The following is a 19649-nucleotide window of genomic DNA, read 5'->3' on the forward strand; positions in this document are numbered from 1 at the left end:
GAGCTCAAATCCCACACACGATTATGGTTAATTGTATTTATTATCCCCCTATGCAGAGCCCTAGGTAGCTCACAACCAGACAAATAAAATCGTCATGAACAGATAAATTGGAAAAGCAAAACACATATAAAATCATTAAAACAAGTCAATAAAACATTAAAAAAAAACTGACAAAAAACCCAAGTTAAAACAGCAGTGACTAACAACAACAAAATTGAGCAGCTCTCTCCTTAAAACCAAAATCACGGGGGTGGGGGGAGAACACCAGATAAGCAAAAGGATAGCGAGGTTATGATGTATGAATAAAACAGTTAAGGAAGCTGAAAGAGATGAAAACCTTCACTGTGGTGCCGAGAAGCAGGGCAGGTGAACAAGTTCCCTGTAGGTGAGAGACAGTGACCCCCTCTCCCATGACAACTTATGCTGTGGGAGGAATAGTGCAAGGGGAAGGGCAGTGTGAGAGAGGGGAGCAGCGGTGTGAGAGAGGGGAGCAGCAGGGTTAAAAGGGCAGCGAGAGGGGAGAGCCTCTGACAGCAGCAGACATAGGAACAGACTCCTGCCGGACAAGAAGAATACCAAGGACATGGCTTATTACCTTGGAGATTCGGCGATAAATGAGCGGACAAAGCAGAGTTTGGGAGAGGCGCTGCGTGGTGCGGGCTAGAGTGTAAGCCAGCCAAAAGACCTGGAGAGAAAAAAAAAAAGAAGGGGGTGGGGGTGGGGAGAAACTGAGCAGACGCACACCGTAGACAGATACAGAACTGCGCTCGGTCATCCACACAGCCGACAGCTCCAGCTCCTGAATCGGTGCGGAGGAGAAGGGATGTCCCGGTCTTGATCCTTGCCTAAGTGACAAGTCAATCAAAAGCACGAGGGAGGAAGAGCGGGCAGCTTCTGGGTTCGGGCTGCGACATCACTCGGCACCTGCAGGGTAGGAAGGACCGTGCACTACAAAGAGAGATGGGAGGGGGGGAGAAGAGAGAGAGAGAGAGAGAGAGAGAGAGAGAGAGAGAGACTTACTGTGGGCGAGTCCATGGTGGAATGTTCCTGGCGCAGGTCCTGTGACTATGGCGTCTTTGGATACACCGGCTTTGGGCGAGGCGTCCGAGCTGAACGAGAGGACGTGCAGGGGGAACGAGTGCAAGGGTGGGATGTGAGACAGGAAGTTGATTGGAGCAGGACTCAAGGATCCCGACAGCTTGGCAACAGTCGATTTATAGGGAGGTGACAGGACACTTAAGGAAGGCGAGGTGGTAAGCAATCCTACTCCACTGGTACCTTTCAGGGACTTTAAATAAAAAAAAGGGGCAGCAGTCAGAGAAAGTATCACCTCATCACAAGACACAATCAAAAAAGCCCGATATTCAAAAGCATTTACATCCTTAACAGTGGATTTTACATGTGTAAAAGCACTTTACCTGTGTTAGTGGACTTTTGAAAATTGCTACAGTATATGCCATTGAATTGTCAATAGGTTTTACCCATGTTAAGAGCACTAAACAGGGGTAAATGGCTTTTGAAAATTGCTACAATAATGTTACATTTACATGCGTAACTCCTTTGAAAATTCACCTGGCAGGTAGCAGAATTTGTTTCAAATCACACAGATGAAATGTCAATCATCCTATAAATATTATGTGGATGTGCAGTTGCCTGGGGATATTACTTATAACTGCAATACACACAAAATCACAGAAAAACAAAGTGAAACTAGGTAACAAATCATACCCATAGGTGTCAAATGCTGATGAAGTTGCCAGGCCATGAATTACACCTGACGTTATCAGCCAGTAACAGATCTCAAATGTGCAGTGTTATGTGGTGGCAGATCACACTTACAGGTGTCCCACAAAGAGTGACTTGTCACTATCATGGGTCACACCTACAGGTGTCTCTCAGAATGGCACAACTGCAATATTACTTGATCAGGGTTAATATTGCTAGTTCCTGGTCCCAGCACACTGCATGTGAATGGATCAATATCAGGAAGCCCGTCTATCATTCAAGGCGCAGGTCCTGCCTTCACACTGGGATACTCACTGAGACAGTGGTGGTAGATGAAGTGCTGCTCACAGCAGATGTTGGGGAAGAGGTCAGGAGCTTGGCCACACCTTGGGTCCCTCCCCCAGCATCTCCATTTGGTCCACCCGGAGGTGCTACTAGTGTTAGTTTCTGAGAGGCGGGAGATTTCTTTGCTGTGGTAATAGGAGGCTGGCGGCCTGAGGCCTGGCCCAGAGAGGGAGACTGGGTACCAGATCCTGAAGTCCCAGATGAGGCGCTCTGTGCCGTGGAAACTCCAGATGTCAAGCTGCTAGAAGGACCACTGTGCTTGGAAACGGTGCCAGACTGAAAGGGAGTTTTGTAGGGCTGCCCTGTGCTGGAACTGACAGACTGCTTCCCAAGGTAAGTGCTGGAGCTTGAGGAGAAGCTGGGAGTTTTGTGGGAACTACTAGTGGTCTGTGCCCCTGCCCCAGAAGATGGCACCAAGGACGTCACTAATGAGGGAAAGCTCTGGGACTTTGGGGGGGATGATTTCACTGGCTGGGAACGCTGTGGCAAGGGAGAGGCAGCCTTGGGGTTCTGTAGTTTGCTATGATTGAACTGAGTGGATGAGGAGATGCTTTTCTGCTGCTGGCTGCTCAAGTGATAGAGTTTCACAGACAGAGTTGTGGGCAAGGGGTTTGGTCCTTGAAGCGTGATCTTCTGAAGGCTCTGGTGCTTCGGTTTACTTTGATAGGGCTCAGGTGGGGTCTTGCTGGAGGGGGCCTGGCTGGAGACCCCTTTATAAATGAAATGATCCGGCTTCTTCTCTTGCGAGACCTGTCCCAGTGCTAGCGCCTGCTCAGTCAGAAAGTTAAGGGATGAATGCAGAGCGCCACTGGGTGATGCAGCTGGCGATGGAGGGCTGGGCTTCGGGGGTGAGGCCTTCTCCTCAGATGTGATTAGGCTGGGCATCTTCTCCGGAGGGGCTTTCACCATCGGCACCGGGCTGATATCAGGGCTCCCGCTCGTCCTGCTGTTGAAAGCAGCCAGCTCCTCAGACACAGCTTCTAGTGAAGGAGGGTTATAAATCAGATCCTCATTCAGGGAATCGTCCTTGCTGAAGGCTGTGGGAGTGGCAATGCTGCCACAAAGCGGCCCAGAGTGGAGAGATTGGTGTTCTCGGGCAGCAGGAGCAGGGATACCACCAGCACTCTGTTGCTCTGATGCCAAAGAACTGGTGCAACCAGAGTGGATGAGAAGAACTGATGATGGTTTCTTCTCCAATTTAGAAGAGGAATCCTAAACATAGAAACAGAACAAGTGAGGCATGCATGCACCACTGCCCACAGCCCCATCCCAGGCAGAAGTAAACGCTTCAGAGCTTCTGATGGAAAAAGAGAAATGTATTAAAAAATAACCTTTTGGACAAAGAAAGAAAAAAGGTCAGTCTCTTACAAGCCAGTCAGTTCAAAGCTCTTCAGGAGTCCCGGCCGGCAATGCAGTGAGAAAACTCCTGCATGCTTAGATGGTACCATCAGGGGACACTGCAATGGGAAAGTTCTCCAAGCAGCTCTCAGTTTGCTCCACCCAGCGAGGCTAAAGGGTGGAACTCTCCGGTGATCATCAAGCAGAACTGAGTGGGCCACGCCCTCTTTCTGACTTTACCATTTTACCTATAAGGGGGCACCACACATTCCCTTCCTCCCTGCATGGTAAACAGCCAACAACTACAGCACTATCTTTACGATATAAAGGTTTCATTTGAATCTTTGAATTTCACTTAAGTGTATGTATATATATATAAATTTTATTTTTTTTTAATTCTTGGCTATAAAAACTAAGAAGTGAATACTGAAAGGATTTGTGCGGCTAAGGCCAGGACCCCAGTTCCCTCCCACCCATCCCTCCAAATGTTACACTAAATGTTTCTGCTCCCCCATCTCCTCTTTATATTTAAACAGAAGGCCGTGGTTCCAGGCCCCATCCTACCGTACCTGGAACCCCCTCCTTTTCCGTCCAAACTGGGAGACCGCAAAGGCTGACCATGCTCCCAGCTTGGGAGTTTCGGGGGTACCTGGAGCCACGGTCTTATTTAAATATCTGATGAGGGTGGGGGAGGCAGGATTAGGAGGAGGAAGAGTGGCAGAAACTTGTGCGCAACCATGGAGTGTGGGCAGGAGGGGAGGGGAGTCCTGGTGCCCTGCATTCTCGCAAATCTTTTGGCCGCAAAGGAGGAGGACTCCCACAGGGGACTGTCAGGCCACCTGCCTTACTCTGGTAAAATGTGGCAGCAGGGAGAAGGGATCCTGCACGACAGCTCTCGGACCTCCCCGGGTTAACCACAACAGGTAATACAAAGTAAGCCATTGAACAGCAAAGTTACCTGGATACCTTTATTTTGCAATAAAGTCACCTAATATTTCTAAGCTGAATATCCGCTTAACATTATCTGTATACCTTTGCCCGGCTAGCTTTCCTGCTACCGGTTTACTCAACATGGACGTGTGTATTTAGATTACATTACTCACACAAATCTGTATGCTTTGCTGCTTGTTACCAGAGCTGGATTTAGGAATGGGTAGTACAGGCACATGCCTAGAGCACTACATTCTGAAGCACCCAGAAACTGAAAGACTCTGCCCACTGCTTTCATTTCTAGGGGGAAATCCTATGGGCGCCATAATCTTAAATCCAGCCCTGCTTATTCCTGATTTGTGACGAGAACTTGAGGAATGATGATGAGCTGGATTTAAAGAAGGATTAAACAATTAAATGCTGAAATTAATGAAACCGTTTTACCCAAGAGAAAGGAATGTGTTTGTCTTTATGAGCAGGCAAAGCAATCCATGGTAGCAGTTTGTGTAGGAGAGCTGTCTGCAGCTCAAGGCCTAGTATACCAGATAACAGTACTTTTACATCATTAGTTTAGGTAAAGGTTCAGTAATGCTGTGAGTAATTCTCCACTCCAAGAAGGGAGGCCATCTCTTAGAACACTGTCAGCAAGATTCTGTATATAAAAGACTGAAGTGTGTAACGTAGAGTTTGAGAAGACTCGGATACGTCACTGTTAAGACGCTCTAAGTCCCTCCCAGGAAAACTATCTTTCCTGTAAAAAAATTCGTCTTCTGACTTTTACTTTGCTTTTCTATAATAAATAGTATTATTGAGAAATACTAAGACTGTGAGTGTTTTTCATAATAAGGTAGTAAATTAAGGTTTTAATTGATGTTAATGATTTAAGAAGTGCTAGCCTTCTTCTTTTTGAACTCTTTGCTACGGCAGATAATGAAGTGAAATCTCTGGGCTTACGCAGTCCCAGATAAGGAACGTGAACTCCCTGGTTGCAGCCCCAGGTAAATGAACAGGAGCAGGAGGAAGACCAGTCTTACGTCAGGATAATATGTAGGGATAATGCCCTTAATTATAGGCACAATTGCTAAACTTTATGCATTTCTGGCATAAAACATTTATTGTGAGACACCTGCAGCTAAATAAAAAAGGTTGGCGTTTGTTGTTTAAATAAAAACTACCAAGAAAGACCCAGCATGTGCTACATACTCACTTTCGCCTTCAGTTTTGGAGTGGTTATCACTTTCTTCTTGGCCCTGTAGAGTGAGAAAGGTGGAGGGGGGGAATTGTGATCTCAGGACATACACAGGGAATATTTCAGAGGCATTTGGCAAAGCAAGCTCAGTACTCACGGCCAAGATGTCAGGTGTGCATGAACTTGTCTGCTCTCCTTAAACAGTGTCCTGTGACAGACAGGAAGGGGCAAGGAGTTAGGAACTACAAATGCAACAGAGGCCTTCTGCCAATATCAAATATTCCACTGCACCGCAATCATCTTGGTCTCCCTATTAGACACCCAGTGAGGTTAGACTGCAGAGCATCTTCCCAGTGCAGCCCATGGGATGGCCTTTCATTCAGAGCTCCCCTTGCACGGTGTTATTCTATGCCTGAGAGCTTATACATGCACCCACCTGGCCTGCATCCACCCTTTCGGCCAGAGCAGTTTGACTTCATTATCCAGAAATGCTTTCAGGTAATCCTCCAGGCCCTGAGACTTGTTCTTCTCCAGCTCATAGCGCCCCAGTTTAAGCTTTACCGCATGAAGAAACAGTTCTCTGCAGTGGTAGAAGGGGGAAGGAAGATGATAGATGGAAACAGTTGAGCAAAGCAGAGATAGTGGTTGTGAGTGGAAGACAGAAAAAAAAAGGATGAAGCAAAAAAAAAAAAAAAAAAGGATGAACACTTGTTACACATGGATTTATCTGTTCAGTTTTCCTGCGTTCACTCTATTCTTTACCCAGCTGACTCTCCTGACAGCTACTATGCGTGATCTATGGTGTATTCCCTGTTTTCTTCCACACTTAAGCCAAGTACTGCAGAGATCTCCAAAAGCAAAAAAAAAAAAAAAAACCACACAAAAAGGTACAACTCTCTGAAGCAGCACTTCCATACTGTTCAGCTGAATTGGAATAGTTCTCCCTGCAGAAAAAACAAACAATCCAGAGAGTCTCTGTCACAAAACAAAGACTGTGCTAGGAGTGGCAAAGCATTTGACCCTTCACTGCTATACTTGTCTACACCATATCTGGCAACTGAAGGTGCAGCAATGAAGCAACAAAAGCTTTGTCTCTCCTAGCACAGTCTGTTTTGTGACAAAGACCTCCAGAATACAGTACATATTTATCTGTGGGGGGGAAGCGCAATTTTCAAAATAATTCGTGTAACAGCAAAACCAATGCAAAGTGTTTGAATGAGCTTTACTTTCCACAAATTTTCAAAACAGAAACCACCCATACTGTTGCTCTTTGAAGATGAGCAGCAGCTGCAAAGTATGTGCAATCAAAGCGTCCACGCATACTCTCCATGTGCTGTCTATAAAGGTAGCCAAGGGAAGGCAAATTAGCATGCAGATATTTGAAAATCAAAACATGCGCACTTTCTAATCCTCTGTTTAATGCAGCTAGAACTGCACACGCTACAGAACCCATGCATATTTTTAGACACAGATGAGGAGGACCATTTTCAGTCAGGCCAATTTACCCAGATAAATTCTTATTTACTAGTTAAATGCCTTTACAAATTGCTATTTTAAAAGTACAAGTACTAGCCAGATTGCTCCACATGTCTCTTGGATCTATGAGTTCCTCTTTTGCATCTTTTTTTTTCCCTAATAGATGGGGGAAGGCAATTTTGAAACCCCATGGGCCTGCATGCTCATTTTTAAAGGAAAAATTACCCAGCACAGAGTAGGCGCAAAGTACATATTGGAAAGTACATCTGAGGATTTGAAATTGGAATCTCTGCATGTACTTTTTGCTTTGAGAGAATCTTCTAAAAAGCCAGACTAGTTTGGTCAAGGTGAAGGAAAACAATTACAGCACAATGAGATTGCATCGCTCAGACTTGTAGAAATAGCCAAGGCTGCTGAAATACTAAAATGTATGCTAAAGGTTAAAAAGTACATTAAAGGTCAGCATTAAGTTTTGTTTCTGCCTTCTGGGCTCGATTTACAAGAAATCATAAGACTTTCAAGAATCCAGACTTTTTAACATTTATAATTTTATCTCATATAACATAACACTTTTCTAACTGGTTGGCAACTACATAGAATTAACTCATTGGTGTGTAAATTAGAGGTGGTGACCTATTTAACCTATTGTATCAATCTCTAAGACTGCTCCTGACTTGCCTTTGCTGGTAATTGCACTCTCCTGGTGTACTTTGTCTCTGCTCTCATGCAGGAGTAAAGTACATGGATATAAGAGTACCTGTGGTATCTGTGCTGGGTGGTTTTTCCTGCACATGGATTTAAATAAAGATTAAATGAAAGTAGTAAAAGAAATGAATCTTTGGGGGGGTGGGCAAGGAGGACTTTGTATAAGAGGAAAGATCAAAAGTCCCCCAGTACCACACACCGTTGGCAGTCTGTCACAAATGGCTGAAACTAAAAGTAACACAGGCCTAATACCAAACAGTTTCAACTGGTCAATAAGAAAATGGTCCACAGTACTGAAGGTGGTGCTAAGATCTAGCAGGCTAAATACTATTGAAAAATACTTCTTTGCATATTGGATTAACAAATCTGCACTGCTTCTATACTGTGGCCCTTTCTAAAAGCAGCTTGAATATTAAGAATATTGAATTCATTGACACACTTTTCAATCTGAAAGAGCACAGCTCTCTCCACAGATTTTGACAGTAGTAGGATATTAGTAACCAGCTGCAAGTTGTATACATTTTCAGGATCTAACCCAGGTTTCTTAAAGATAGAATGGATCAAAGCCTTTTTCATCAGATGGAAAAACTCCTCCTCTCAAAAAGCAATTTATAATATAAAATAAACAATCATAACAATCAACAACACTATTCTTAAGCAATCAGGCTGGGGCTGGATCAAGTAATGAGTAGCAAAATTTGCTTTATCTACAATCTCATATAGATCAATACTAGAAGAAGATTTAAATTGTGACAACCATTTGTTACTGGCTTACAATTCAATACTAAAGAGTCAGTATAATTCAATTGTTTCCTAATCTTAAATCAGAGAAATAAGCTCTGCTTTTTCCACAGTTTGCATGACTGTGTTTCACTTCTAAGTGAGGTGAATGTAATTAAAAAACAAAAACAAAAAAAAAAAGTTTACCATTTTAAAAACTGTTCTTTTGTGAAATTTCCTGTTCCATAAATTCACTTGGAAAAAAAGTCTCTCTGCCAGCACAATTTTGGCCAGGTAATCTTAATTACACTTCTGACAGATAATTCTGTCTTTTGGGAGCCTAGATTTCCTTCAAACTAGTTTGCAATTTCCATTTCCAAGTTTTCATAATCCATAACTCTGAGGTAAACCATGCGGGAATTCTTATTACCTCACAATCTCACTTCTCTCAAAGAAGCAACTGAATTTAGTGCTCTGGCAATTAACCTGCTCATTAGATGAGAAATCATCAGTTACTGGAGCCAGCTTCACCTCAACCAAAAAATGAACTGGGGTAAGGCCATCATTTGGGCAAACTCCTTCTTTATAAAAAAATTTCACACTTCTTCAAAAGAAGAGAGAGAAAATTATATGTATATTTTTTTTTTTTATCAAGAAATGGTCAGCCTAAAAGGACAGACATCTTGAATTAAGACTTTAATCTGAATTCTCCATTCAGGGAGTAAAAACCAAATCTAACAAGAGGCCAGCCATGCAAGTTGAAGATTGAATGTTAGTCTGAACTCAGCTCTTTTTTGACAGTGAAATGACATTATTAGTTTTTGCTATGACCATAGACCTTAACTTGTATTTTGAACATCTTAAAATTAAACTAACTATGCCAACATTTTGCACCCTTTCTTTAGTCCTTAGACTATCTCTTGCTCCCACCTGATTTCCTCATTCCAGTGGAATTTCTTGCGTGGCCCCATAATCCTCTTTCCCCCTTTCTCCTCATCATCCTCTTCCTCGGAGCATACTCTCTCTCGTTGTTCCTTATCCTTCTCTTCTTCCAACAACCTGACCGATGAAAGAGGTTCATTAACACATGCTACAACTGACAGGAAAGAGAGATAAAAGAAAAGTAAGATGGGGCATTGGAAATTCAGGAAAAGGGCAAAGAATATCCAAAAGGGAGAGGGTGGAGCCTTAGTACAGGAAGAATTAAGGGAAGAGAAGGCCGTGTAAGCAAAAAAGGAGAGAGGAGGTAAAGCCAATAGTGGAAGAGAACGAGAAAAGATGGATAAACACTGGAGGATGATGAGAAATGAGGTAGAGAAAGAAGGAATATAATACAATCTATACGGAGAGTGAAAAGGAAATAGAAGTAAAGGTGAAATTACTTCTTACCTGATAATTTCCTTTCTTCTAAGGAAGGCAAGTCAATCTACACCTGTGGGTTATGCACTCCCACCAGAAGATGGAGACAACTGATTCGCTGATGTCACTGGCATATAACCCTGCCCAACATCAGCCTGCCAGTATCTTTAGAAAAGCAAACTGGACAACAGATTAAAACTGGAACCATGACTAATAAAATCCAACAACTCATTACTTCTAGCCAACTTGGAAGTACTAAACTCAGTAAAAAAAAAAAAAAATGTACAACTGATTATATAGGCTGGTTCTTCACTTACCAGTCCTTCAAACTGCAGTGACCCTGAAAGAAAGGATGAACTGAAAACAAAAGCACAAGTAAGCAGCCCAGGGCAGGATTGTGAATTAGTTCGCTCGCCTTCCTTAAAGGAAAGGAAATTATCAGGTAAGTAGTAATTTCACCTTCTTCTGCACACAGGTAAGCCAATCCACACCGGTGGGATGTTCCAAAGCTACTCCCGAAACGGGTGGGAAGCTGCCTGTGCTCCCATCAACACCATTCTCACAAAGGTCACGTCCTCTTCAGCTTTACCATCCAAGCGGTAATGCTGGGAAAAAGAATGTAAGGAGGACCACGTTGCTGCCCAGCAAATCTCGAAAGGAGACAACAATCCAATCTCCGCCCACGAGTCCACTTGTACTCTATTGGAATGCACCCTAATTTGCCTAGGCAATGGTACTTCTGCATCCACACAGGCTGCTGTAATAAACTCTTTAATCCAAAAGGCCACTGTATCTGGGGATATCAGTTCTCCTTATCTACCTTCATCATGAAGAACAAACAAGCAATCAGTCTTCCGCAAGGACTGGAGACCCTTATGTACTGTAACAGATGTCACTTCACATCTAAGGCACGTAATAACTGGTATTCCCGCTCATCTCTGCCCCTGTCCAGCACAGCAGGAAAATAGACTGATTCAAGTAGAACTCAAGACACCACCTTCCCAGTGACGTATTTAGGGTTTTGGCACCCCTGGTGCTGTCATCCCCTATTCCCCCCTCCACCCCCTCGAGGTTGGACAACAGGAAGCAGGTGGTCTAAGGCACAGTCCCCTAGTTTCTGGGGTTGCTCAGGGGTAAATTCTGTTGAGGCAAAAATTTAAAAATTCAGAAGCAAATTCGCAAATATTTCCATCTTTTATATTACATTATAAAACCAAAGTAGTTTTACATTATGATTAGTATAACTTTTATATTTTTATTGGGCAAAGAAAAGTGATCTCAAGTATCAGTACAGGGAGGAGACAGGAATGGGGTGAGGAGAAAGGGGAAGGAATGTGAAAAGGAAAGAGGACTCAGGATAGGGAAGATGGGAGATTGGGACGATTAGGATTTGGTGATAAGTAAGAGGAGATAGAGAGGAAGGATCTCAGATTGGGGACGGGGAGGAGGGAGTAGGAAGGGTTGGGGTGTGGGATTCAGGATCTGGAGAGAAGGGAGAGGTAGGAAGGGAGGAAAGGAGGATCCAGGATCTGGGGGATAGAATCCAAGATCAAGGGAGGGAGGAAAGGAAGGAGGTGTCCTTACCATACTCTAGTCCTGTTCCTCCTTGCATCCCTCTCTCTAACATCCCACCCAATCTGACACACATACCCTCCATTCCCTAGCCTCTTTTCCCAACCTCCAATGATCTATGTTCAGCTACTCCTAGCCTCCCCAAAATGATGCCCCTTTGATCTGTCTGCAGCAGGTTCTCCTGTTTCCTGCATGCTGCCTGGAAGGGAGGCTCTGAATCAGGAAGTGAGGGCTGTTCTCTGCTGACTGAAAGGCAGCAAAACTTCAGCCAGCCTGTTGCCCTAGGCACAGGCCTAATGTTCCTATTGACAAATCCAAGCTTGCACTTTTGGCAAAAAAGGAAGGTACAGTCCTAAACGGCACCCACCCCCAGAGTTATCTGTAAAAAGCAAGAAAGCTTGCAGCTTGGAAATGCGCCTTGTCGAACAGATAACATCCAGGAAAACCATTTGCAAGGTAAATAGTCACAAGGGGCGTTCACGTAGCAGCCAAAAAGTGGGGCCTGCCAAAAATCTCAACACCAGGTTGAGATCCCAAATGCAGATGCAAAGGAGGATGTAGATGTTTGGCTCCTTGGAAAAAAAAAAAATTGAGAAACATCTGGATGGGAGGACAAAGGCCTCTATTACATGCCAATGCTTCAATCTGAACCTTCAAGGTGTTTAAGGCCAGATGCTTAATTAATCCTTCCTTCAGAAACTCCAGAATTGGTGGTATTACCACTCAGAGGGTGACAATCTCTCACGCCGCACCAACTTTCAAACACTCTCCAAAACCTGTTACAAGTTAGAGATGTAGAAAATTTCCTAGCTTGGAGCAGTGTGGACACCACTGCTAGAAAATAACCATACCTCACAGTCAAACCCTCTTAAGGGCCAAATTGTAATATAGAATTAATCCGCACTTTCGTCCATGATCAGCCCGTTATAGAAGATTCTTCTTGACGGACAGCCTTATAGGACTGCCTATCAGTAAACACTGGAAGTCCATATATCAAGGTTTCCATAGTCAATCCAGGGCCACCAGAAATACAATGACCCTGGATGTCAGGATGACTCGCAATCCTCTGTATTATTCTGCTGATCATCAGTTAAGAAGGGAATATATACAGCATCTCGCTCTACAGCCACTATTGAACAAGAGCATTAATTCCCAATGTCCTCGAGGCTACAAGCTCTTTCTGCGACTGTAGAATCGCTTTATTGTCATGATATTGCACCTCACCACCAGACCCAGATATGACTGACCCCATCAAAAGATTGAGCTGAAAGGTGTCATCCACCATCTCCCACTCTCCTGGGTCTAAGGCATGTCTGCTGAGAAATTAGCCTTCACATTGTCTGTCTTGGCAATGTGAGAGGCTGATAGCATCTGTAGATGATGCTCTGCTCATTTCATGTGAGCACCTATTTCACAGACACCTAGTGACTTCTGGTTCCATCTTGATGGTTTACAAAGGCGATTGTTGTGGCATTGTCTGACATCATCTTTACCACTCATCCTCTCAGCTGCTCGGTGAATCATAGGCATGCCAAGAGAACCATATGAGCTTCCAATCAATTGATGGCCCACTGTCATTCCTTGGCATTCCACAGACCTTGTGCTATCAACTTTTGGCAGTGAGGGGCCCCCCCAACCCAGAAGGCTTGCATCCATCGTGAGCACCAACCATTCTGGAGTCTCTAGTACCCCTCTCGTAAGGTGTTCCCTTTGCAATCACCACTGCAACGTTATGCTCATTTCCAGAGGCGAGGATAGCCTCACAGTATACTCCTGTGATTGCATATTCCACCATGACAGCAGAGCCTGCTGTCAAGGCTGCATATGCACCCTCACCCAGGGTACCAGTTCCAACACTGTCGCCATAGACTCCAAGACCTGTAAATAATTCCACACCATTGGACGAATGGCCAATTTCGAGGACTGAACCTGAATCTCCAACTTTCGGATACATTGCTCTGGCAGGAACACCTTGCCTTGTGCAGTACTGAATTTCACTCCAAGGTATTCCAGGGTCAGCGTCTGCTGTAGACTGCTTTTGAATAAGTTCACTATCCAGCCCAGCTTTTGAAGGAGGCAGATCACCTTGAGAGATGCCAATTTTCACACTCTTGGCTTGAATCAACCAGTCATCCATGCATGGATGGACCAGAATACTCTTCTTGTGCAAATGCATCTCTACTACCACAATGATCTTGTTCTGGGTGCCAGAGCCAGGCTGAACAGCAAAGCTCGAAACAGATGACGTCCTAGAAGAGCAAAACGTAGAAACCACTGATGTTTCTGCCATATGGGGATATGTAGATATGTTTTCATCATATTATCATAATGATGGCGTGCAAGGTTTCCATTCTGAAGTGAATCATGCATAAATGCTGATTGACTCCTTTCAGATACAGGATGGGTTGAAATCGCCCCATATTTTCTTTGGTGTGGGAACTGGAGTTACAGCCAGAATCGAAGAAATTCTAGAGCATAGCCATCTCTTATTGCATCCAAGACCTACTGGTCCATCATGATTTGGATCCACCTTTAATAAAAGCGATATAGTCACCTGCCTATTTCTGGAACCTGTAGGTGGACCCCCGAACCTTCATTGTGAGGTCCAAGAGGCTCCGGCACGAACCCTTCTTTGGCTGAAAAGACTGCGATTTTCTGAAGGGATGTGACTTCTGATTCACCGATCCCCTGTAAGGCAGAAAACAACAAATGAGCACGAAGCTGCTCCCTTGTCTTCCGGCAACCACGGAATCTTGGAACCACCCCATCAATTTGCCATCTTCTCTAACTCATTTCCAAACAGGAGAGAACTCTTAAGAGGTAACTTGGTTAACTTTGACTTAGAAACTGTATTTGCCGACCAGTTCCATGGCCACAGAAGGCATTTTGCCGATATAGCAGAAGCTACTCCTCTAGCGGTCTTACGCACCAAGTCACAGCTTGCATCCATCTAGAAATGTGGCTCCTGGTTCTAACATGAGCCCACTATTGTTCCCCTCTCCTTGAGCCTCCTGGATAAGAAGCAAGCCTGCTCAAGTCATCATACAGCAGCAAGAAGTTATATGCCAATTCACTGCCATTGCCTCAAATACCTGTTGGAGGATAGCCTCAATTTTTCTATCCTGGGCATCATTCAGAGCCACCCCCCCCCCCCCCCCCCTTCAACCAGGATGATGGTTTGCTTGGTGAAAGCGCACACCAAGGCATCAACCTTCGGGAATCGCAACTGCTCACTTGCTTTTGCTTCTAAGGGGTACAGGTCCGCCAATGATCACCCCCCTTTAAAAATTTGCTTCTGGGGTGTTCCACTCAAGTCCAATCAACTCCTGCACTATTTCCAGGAGTGAAAAAAAACAGGACGCCTTGTGTTAAGGTGACCAGGATGGGATCCGTCTTCTGACCATCTGTAGCGCCATTCCTGTCTATGTCAATAAACCCAACAACTTGTCCCTGTGGAAGAAAGGGAGCAAAGTCCTATATGGATCCAAGTCAGGTGGGAGTTCACCTTCATACAAAAGGTGAGGAATCCGAATCATCCGCTGGGTCGCAATTCTCGTCTTCCTCTACCTCAAACAGACCTTCCTCTTTATGGACATGCTCGACTTGGTTGCTGAGTGGGAAGGTCTAGGATGCTTCCCTTCATTATAGAGTTGTTTAGCCTCCGCTGGGCACCTTCTCAAAAAAATGTTTGCAAACGTTGGAAAAATTCCACCCAGGAGGAGAAAGCAGAATCCAACCCAGGGACCATGGGACTGACCAAGGAGCCCTCTGTGATTCTCCCCCCCCCCCCTCAGGGATATCCCATAGAGAACTTGGGAGGGGGAGGGGGAGGGGGGGGGGGACTGTCACTGGCCAGCATATAGTTTCCTGTGCTCCCCTCCACCAAGTCCTCATTTGGCAGGGGTGACGCTCCAAACTCAGTAAAATACTTGGGAGGACAAGTCCCAATGAGCCTCCATGCAAATCTGGCATAGGCAAAGATAGAGAGCGATGCTTGGACTGTCCTTATAGGGCAAGCCGCACAAATGGGAAGCCTCTTAGTCTCAAAAGGGCTGCCCTCCTGTACGCTGCTAAACCACAGCCAAATGCCTCATTAGGTTGCGCAATCATGCCCACGGCCTTGTACACATGGAACTCTAGACTACAACCTTTCTGCTCATGGGAAAAACCCAGCTGTGGCATAACCATCTGTCACAGCAGCCTATCCTTTCCTCATGAGGCAGACAGACAGGAATGGTGGCGTGGGAGCTCAGAAGCATGTTTGCCGACCAAACTAACACCAGAAGCACCGCTGGTAAGCCGCTCCTCTCCACTCTCCTATGGTTCAATCGAAGGTGCAAGAGGGTGGGTAGCACTAAGGGAGAAGACTGTCTTTTTTTTTTTTTTAGCTCAGACCTCCGCCAGCTGAAGTCATGACTGGGTTAGTGGCTATTGGGGTAGAGGGCTCAAGCCTTTAACCCTTAACTCCTCCTCTTTTTTTTTTTGGAGCCTAAACCTGGCAAGGCACAGAAGCTCAAATCACTCAACTAAGCGAGAGTACTAGACTGGCTTCACCTTAGAAGCTTAAATTACTACTACTAGGGAGATGTATGTCCACTATCTGCTAGAGATGGAGAATACTGACAGGCTAATGTCGAGGCAGGGCTATATGCCAGCAATATTACCAAATCAGCTGTCTGTCTCCATCTGCTGGTAGGATTGCATAACCCACTGGTATGGATTGGCCTGCCTGAGTGCAGAGGAAACAATATTGTGAGCATGAGGGCAGATCTGAGATAGGAAGGAAAAACATGACAGAGTGGAGGAGAGGAGGGTAAAAAAGATATTGGGGGAAAGGTGAGCAGAGAGAAGACATGGACAGCGAGGGACTTGTGTTTACTTGGCAAATTTAGCTTGTGTGTGGGCTTGGCACTCCTCCTGGTATTTAGTCATCTGGTCTGGCATTGCTCTGAAAATTGCATCCTTTAGCTTTTGCAGGGGCTCTTTAAGACGACCACCCTAAACACAGACACAAAGACAAGGTAAGGCCAAACACTCCCAATGATGCATTCTACAAAAAGGACCAGTCACTAACCTGCAGATTCAGTGCACCAGGGATCCAGTGCCAATGCTGTGTCTCAACACAAACTTATCTACTCCTGCAAATGCAGCTTACAATCAGTCTTCAACCTCTCATCCATCACAGTCATACTCAGGCTTTAAAATCATTGAAATTCTGGTTTGTTTTACCTACCACAGCTTCATGAGACTCATTGAAAGACTGTGGTAAGCAGCAGGGCTCAAAATTTAGGACACAAAGTAAGAGAAAGAAGGCAGCACTCCCACCTCGAACAGAAAGGAAAATTGGTTCTTCTCTGCTAATTTTCGTTCCTAGAATACCATGGATCAGTCCAGATTCCTGGTGTTTAGAAGTACAAGCAAGGGATAGGGGACCCTGGTTTGGCTTGATCTGTCACTACCCGGGGGGGGGGGGGGGGGGGGGGGGGGGGGGGGGGGGGGGAGGGGTACTCAGAGCCTGCAGGTCTTTTAGCCGGCCGTGGAGCACCAGGCCTCTAAGCACGGTCTGCCTGATTCCCAGCTGCCTTTCACGCCAAATATGTTTCATGTAAAAGTGGGACGAACTCTTGAGAAGAAAGGAGTAGGGTCCCCCATCCCAACTCCTGAGGGATCCCACTCCCTGTCCAAATCAGGGTCTCTTTGGTGGGTAACACCCTGGCCCACCGGAGATAGCAGGGAGGGGAAACAGAAGAAAGGCAAAAAAAAATACATCCCTGACAGAAGAGCTGCCACGGATTCCAATGTGCTCTCCTGGGGGGAGGAAACTGGCCCCACCAGCTATACAACCCCCCCCCCCCTACTCCGGGCAGCGACAGATCGAGTCAAACCAGGGTCCCCAACTCCCTGCTCATACCCCTAAACACCAGGAGTCTGGACTGATCTAAGTATGAGCAGGAACTCTCCATTTCTGGTAGTTTACAGTACTGTACTCTACACACTGTTTCCTCAGGTAATGACTGGCCCTGTTTTATTCCTTCCAATCACCACCTGGTTTCCCCACCCTTCACTATCGCCCTCTCCTTAAGACAGGTACTCACTCTCAGCCTCTTGTTTTCCCAGGCCATCAAACTACTGTATGTAGCCTTCTCTCCCTTCACCCACAAAAACTAGTAACTGTGCTGCAGTAATGTGAAGAATATGAGAACATAAGAACCGCCATACTGGGCCAGACCAAGCCATCAAGCCTGTTTCCATCAGTGGCCAATCAGTCACAAGTACTTGGCAGGAAGTCAAACAGATAGATTTCATATTGCTTATGCCCAGGGATAAGCAGTGCCAGATGACTATGTTACCATCATCATCTGTTGTCCCTCTAAGTTGACTTCCATGGATAAATATGATAGGCAAAGAAGTGCGAGTACACAGATGGTACGTGTTATTACTTCAAAATTCAAGCTCTGTTGAGGAATACATAGAGAGGAAAAGCTCTTAGAGGCCTACCTGCTCATGTAGATGAAGTCTGCGGGCACGTTTCACCAGTGTATCCTTGCTGCAAGGCAGGAACGAGGCCAGATATGCATATACTCCAGAGCGCAGAGGGCTGCTCAGCTCCCGGGCCTGCAGCTCAATGCTGTGGAGAAGACAGATACACATGCAACCAACGGTGGAAATTCAAGGCTGGCTTCCAGCACAGTCGTCACACCAAAGACTCTACTGCATCAGCAAACGCTCTCAGAAATGAGAAGACATCTTTTCTTCTTCCTAGTATTTGATATGCTTTGTTCCTCTAAACCTATTACAGTGTATTCAGAAAGTATTCTCACCCTTTCACCTTTTCCACATTTTGTTTGGTTACAGCCTTATTCTAAAATGAATAATATGCATTTTCCCCTCCTCAATCTACACTCATTATCCCATAATGACAAAGTGAAATCAGGTTAGTAGAATTCCATCAAAAGCCTTTACACAAATGTTACGAAGATCCCTCTTAATATTGCACTAGTGTTTGGTAAAAACCCATAAAGATTTATAACTTGAATGCTTTACTTTTGCATTCAGTTTGGAGACGCTTTATTCTGAGTGACTTTCTATGCGGCACCATTCTCTAATTAAGCAAGGACGGTGCTCACATACAGAGCAAACTCAGCAATACAAAAAGGTAGAGCAGAAGCTGCTGAGGAGAGAGCCAGCAGACTACCAGAAAGGGCAAGAAACAGGATTCATACTTTATAGAAAGCACCACCAAAGCACGCCAGAAATCAGAGTGCCAGCACAGGAAGAAAAAAAAAAAAAGCCTTTTTTTTTTTTTTTACAGGAAGAATCATTCAAGATCGTACATCATAGAGCATCTCCTTAGAGATTGATTTCTACTCTGTGATGAGATGGGGTGAGCAACCCTTGTGAGCCATGGCCCCTCTGCCTTTCATGCAATTAATTGGGGCTCCCCCCTTCCAAAGATGAGTAATGGCAAAGATATGGGAAGGGTATCCACAAGGAAGCCACACTGCCACACACACAGTGAACCAGACACTCAGACTGCAAAGACAGAGGTCAGACAAAGACACCCCACAGAAAGACAGAAATCCAACACCTAGACAGGCACAGGGGCAGACACTCCTCAGCCAGACACACAGGCCACATACCACAATGGGAAGGGCTGGAAAAGTTTTCAAAAAAAACTTAGGTGCCAGGCAAAATGTTTAGGAACTGAGAGACACCATCTCACCCTGCCCAGAGTTTGTGTTTTTGCTTTTTTTTTTTTCCACCGATTTCACAAATTTCTCTCTCTAATTTTCTTACCCAGCTTAATTTTTATTTTCTCATGTTTTGCTTCCCTCCCGCACTTTTTGCCTTTATAGTCCCTTACCCCTCTTCCTCATTCTCTCTGGCCTCTATGCCCCTTCCCATCCCCTACCTCACCACCTCTTTTCCCCTGGTGGGGGGGGGGGGAACAGCTGTGAGCTCTCTCCCTGGTTCGGGACCGGATCCCAGCAGGAACTCCTCCTCCAGGACTGAGGTCTGTATGGTGGAACAGGGCAGTACCCGCTCCTATGTCCGCCCCCCGCCCCGCCCGGGCCTGCCACGGCAGAAGCAGCTCCTCCCCCCACCCCAGCCCACCGAAAGAGAGAGAAACGCACGGCCAAGCTGTGGCACGCTCACAATGATTAGCAAATGGGATAGGAGACCTTCATATAAGCAGAGACAGGCGGAAAACCATTGTGACAACGGTCACTGAACCGCTGGAATACTCTGCAGTTTGTTTTTTTTATAATCACTGGTCTTCTGTTACACT

The 19649-nt window shown here is 45.3% G+C and overlaps 1 protein-coding gene across 6 annotated transcripts in view; it reads right to left on the reverse strand.

Annotated features, from left to right (window-relative positions):
* Positions 1–19649, reverse strand: part of UBN1 (ubinuclein 1) — a 79638-nt gene that overhangs the window by 18524 nt on the left and 41465 nt on the right. For 5 of the 6 annotated variants that reach the window (XM_029576655.1, XM_029576656.1, XM_029576659.1 and 2 more), the window contains 9 exons: positions 17858–17987; positions 16239–16357; positions 9359–9487; positions 5964–6107; positions 5685–5735; positions 5546–5588; positions 2041–3282; positions 1021–1288; positions 596–685 (listed from right to left, as the gene is read on the reverse strand). In XM_029576655.1, the coding sequence (XP_029432515.1) occupies positions 596–685; positions 1021–1288; positions 2041–3282; positions 5546–5588; positions 5685–5735; positions 5964–6107; positions 9359–9487; positions 16239–16357; positions 17858–17987 (2216 nt within the window). The remainder of the gene's footprint in view (positions 1–595; positions 686–1020; positions 1289–2040; positions 3283–5545; positions 5589–5684; positions 5736–5963; positions 6108–9358; positions 9488–16238; positions 16358–17857; positions 17988–19649) is intronic. The other variant, XM_029576658.1, reaches the window with a different exon arrangement.

Source organism: Rhinatrema bivittatum, chromosome 14, assembly GCF_901001135.1.
Source record: "Rhinatrema bivittatum chromosome 14, aRhiBiv1.1, whole genome shotgun sequence".
Taxonomy (NCBI): Eukaryota; Metazoa; Chordata; class Amphibia; order Gymnophiona; family Rhinatrematidae; genus Rhinatrema; species Rhinatrema bivittatum.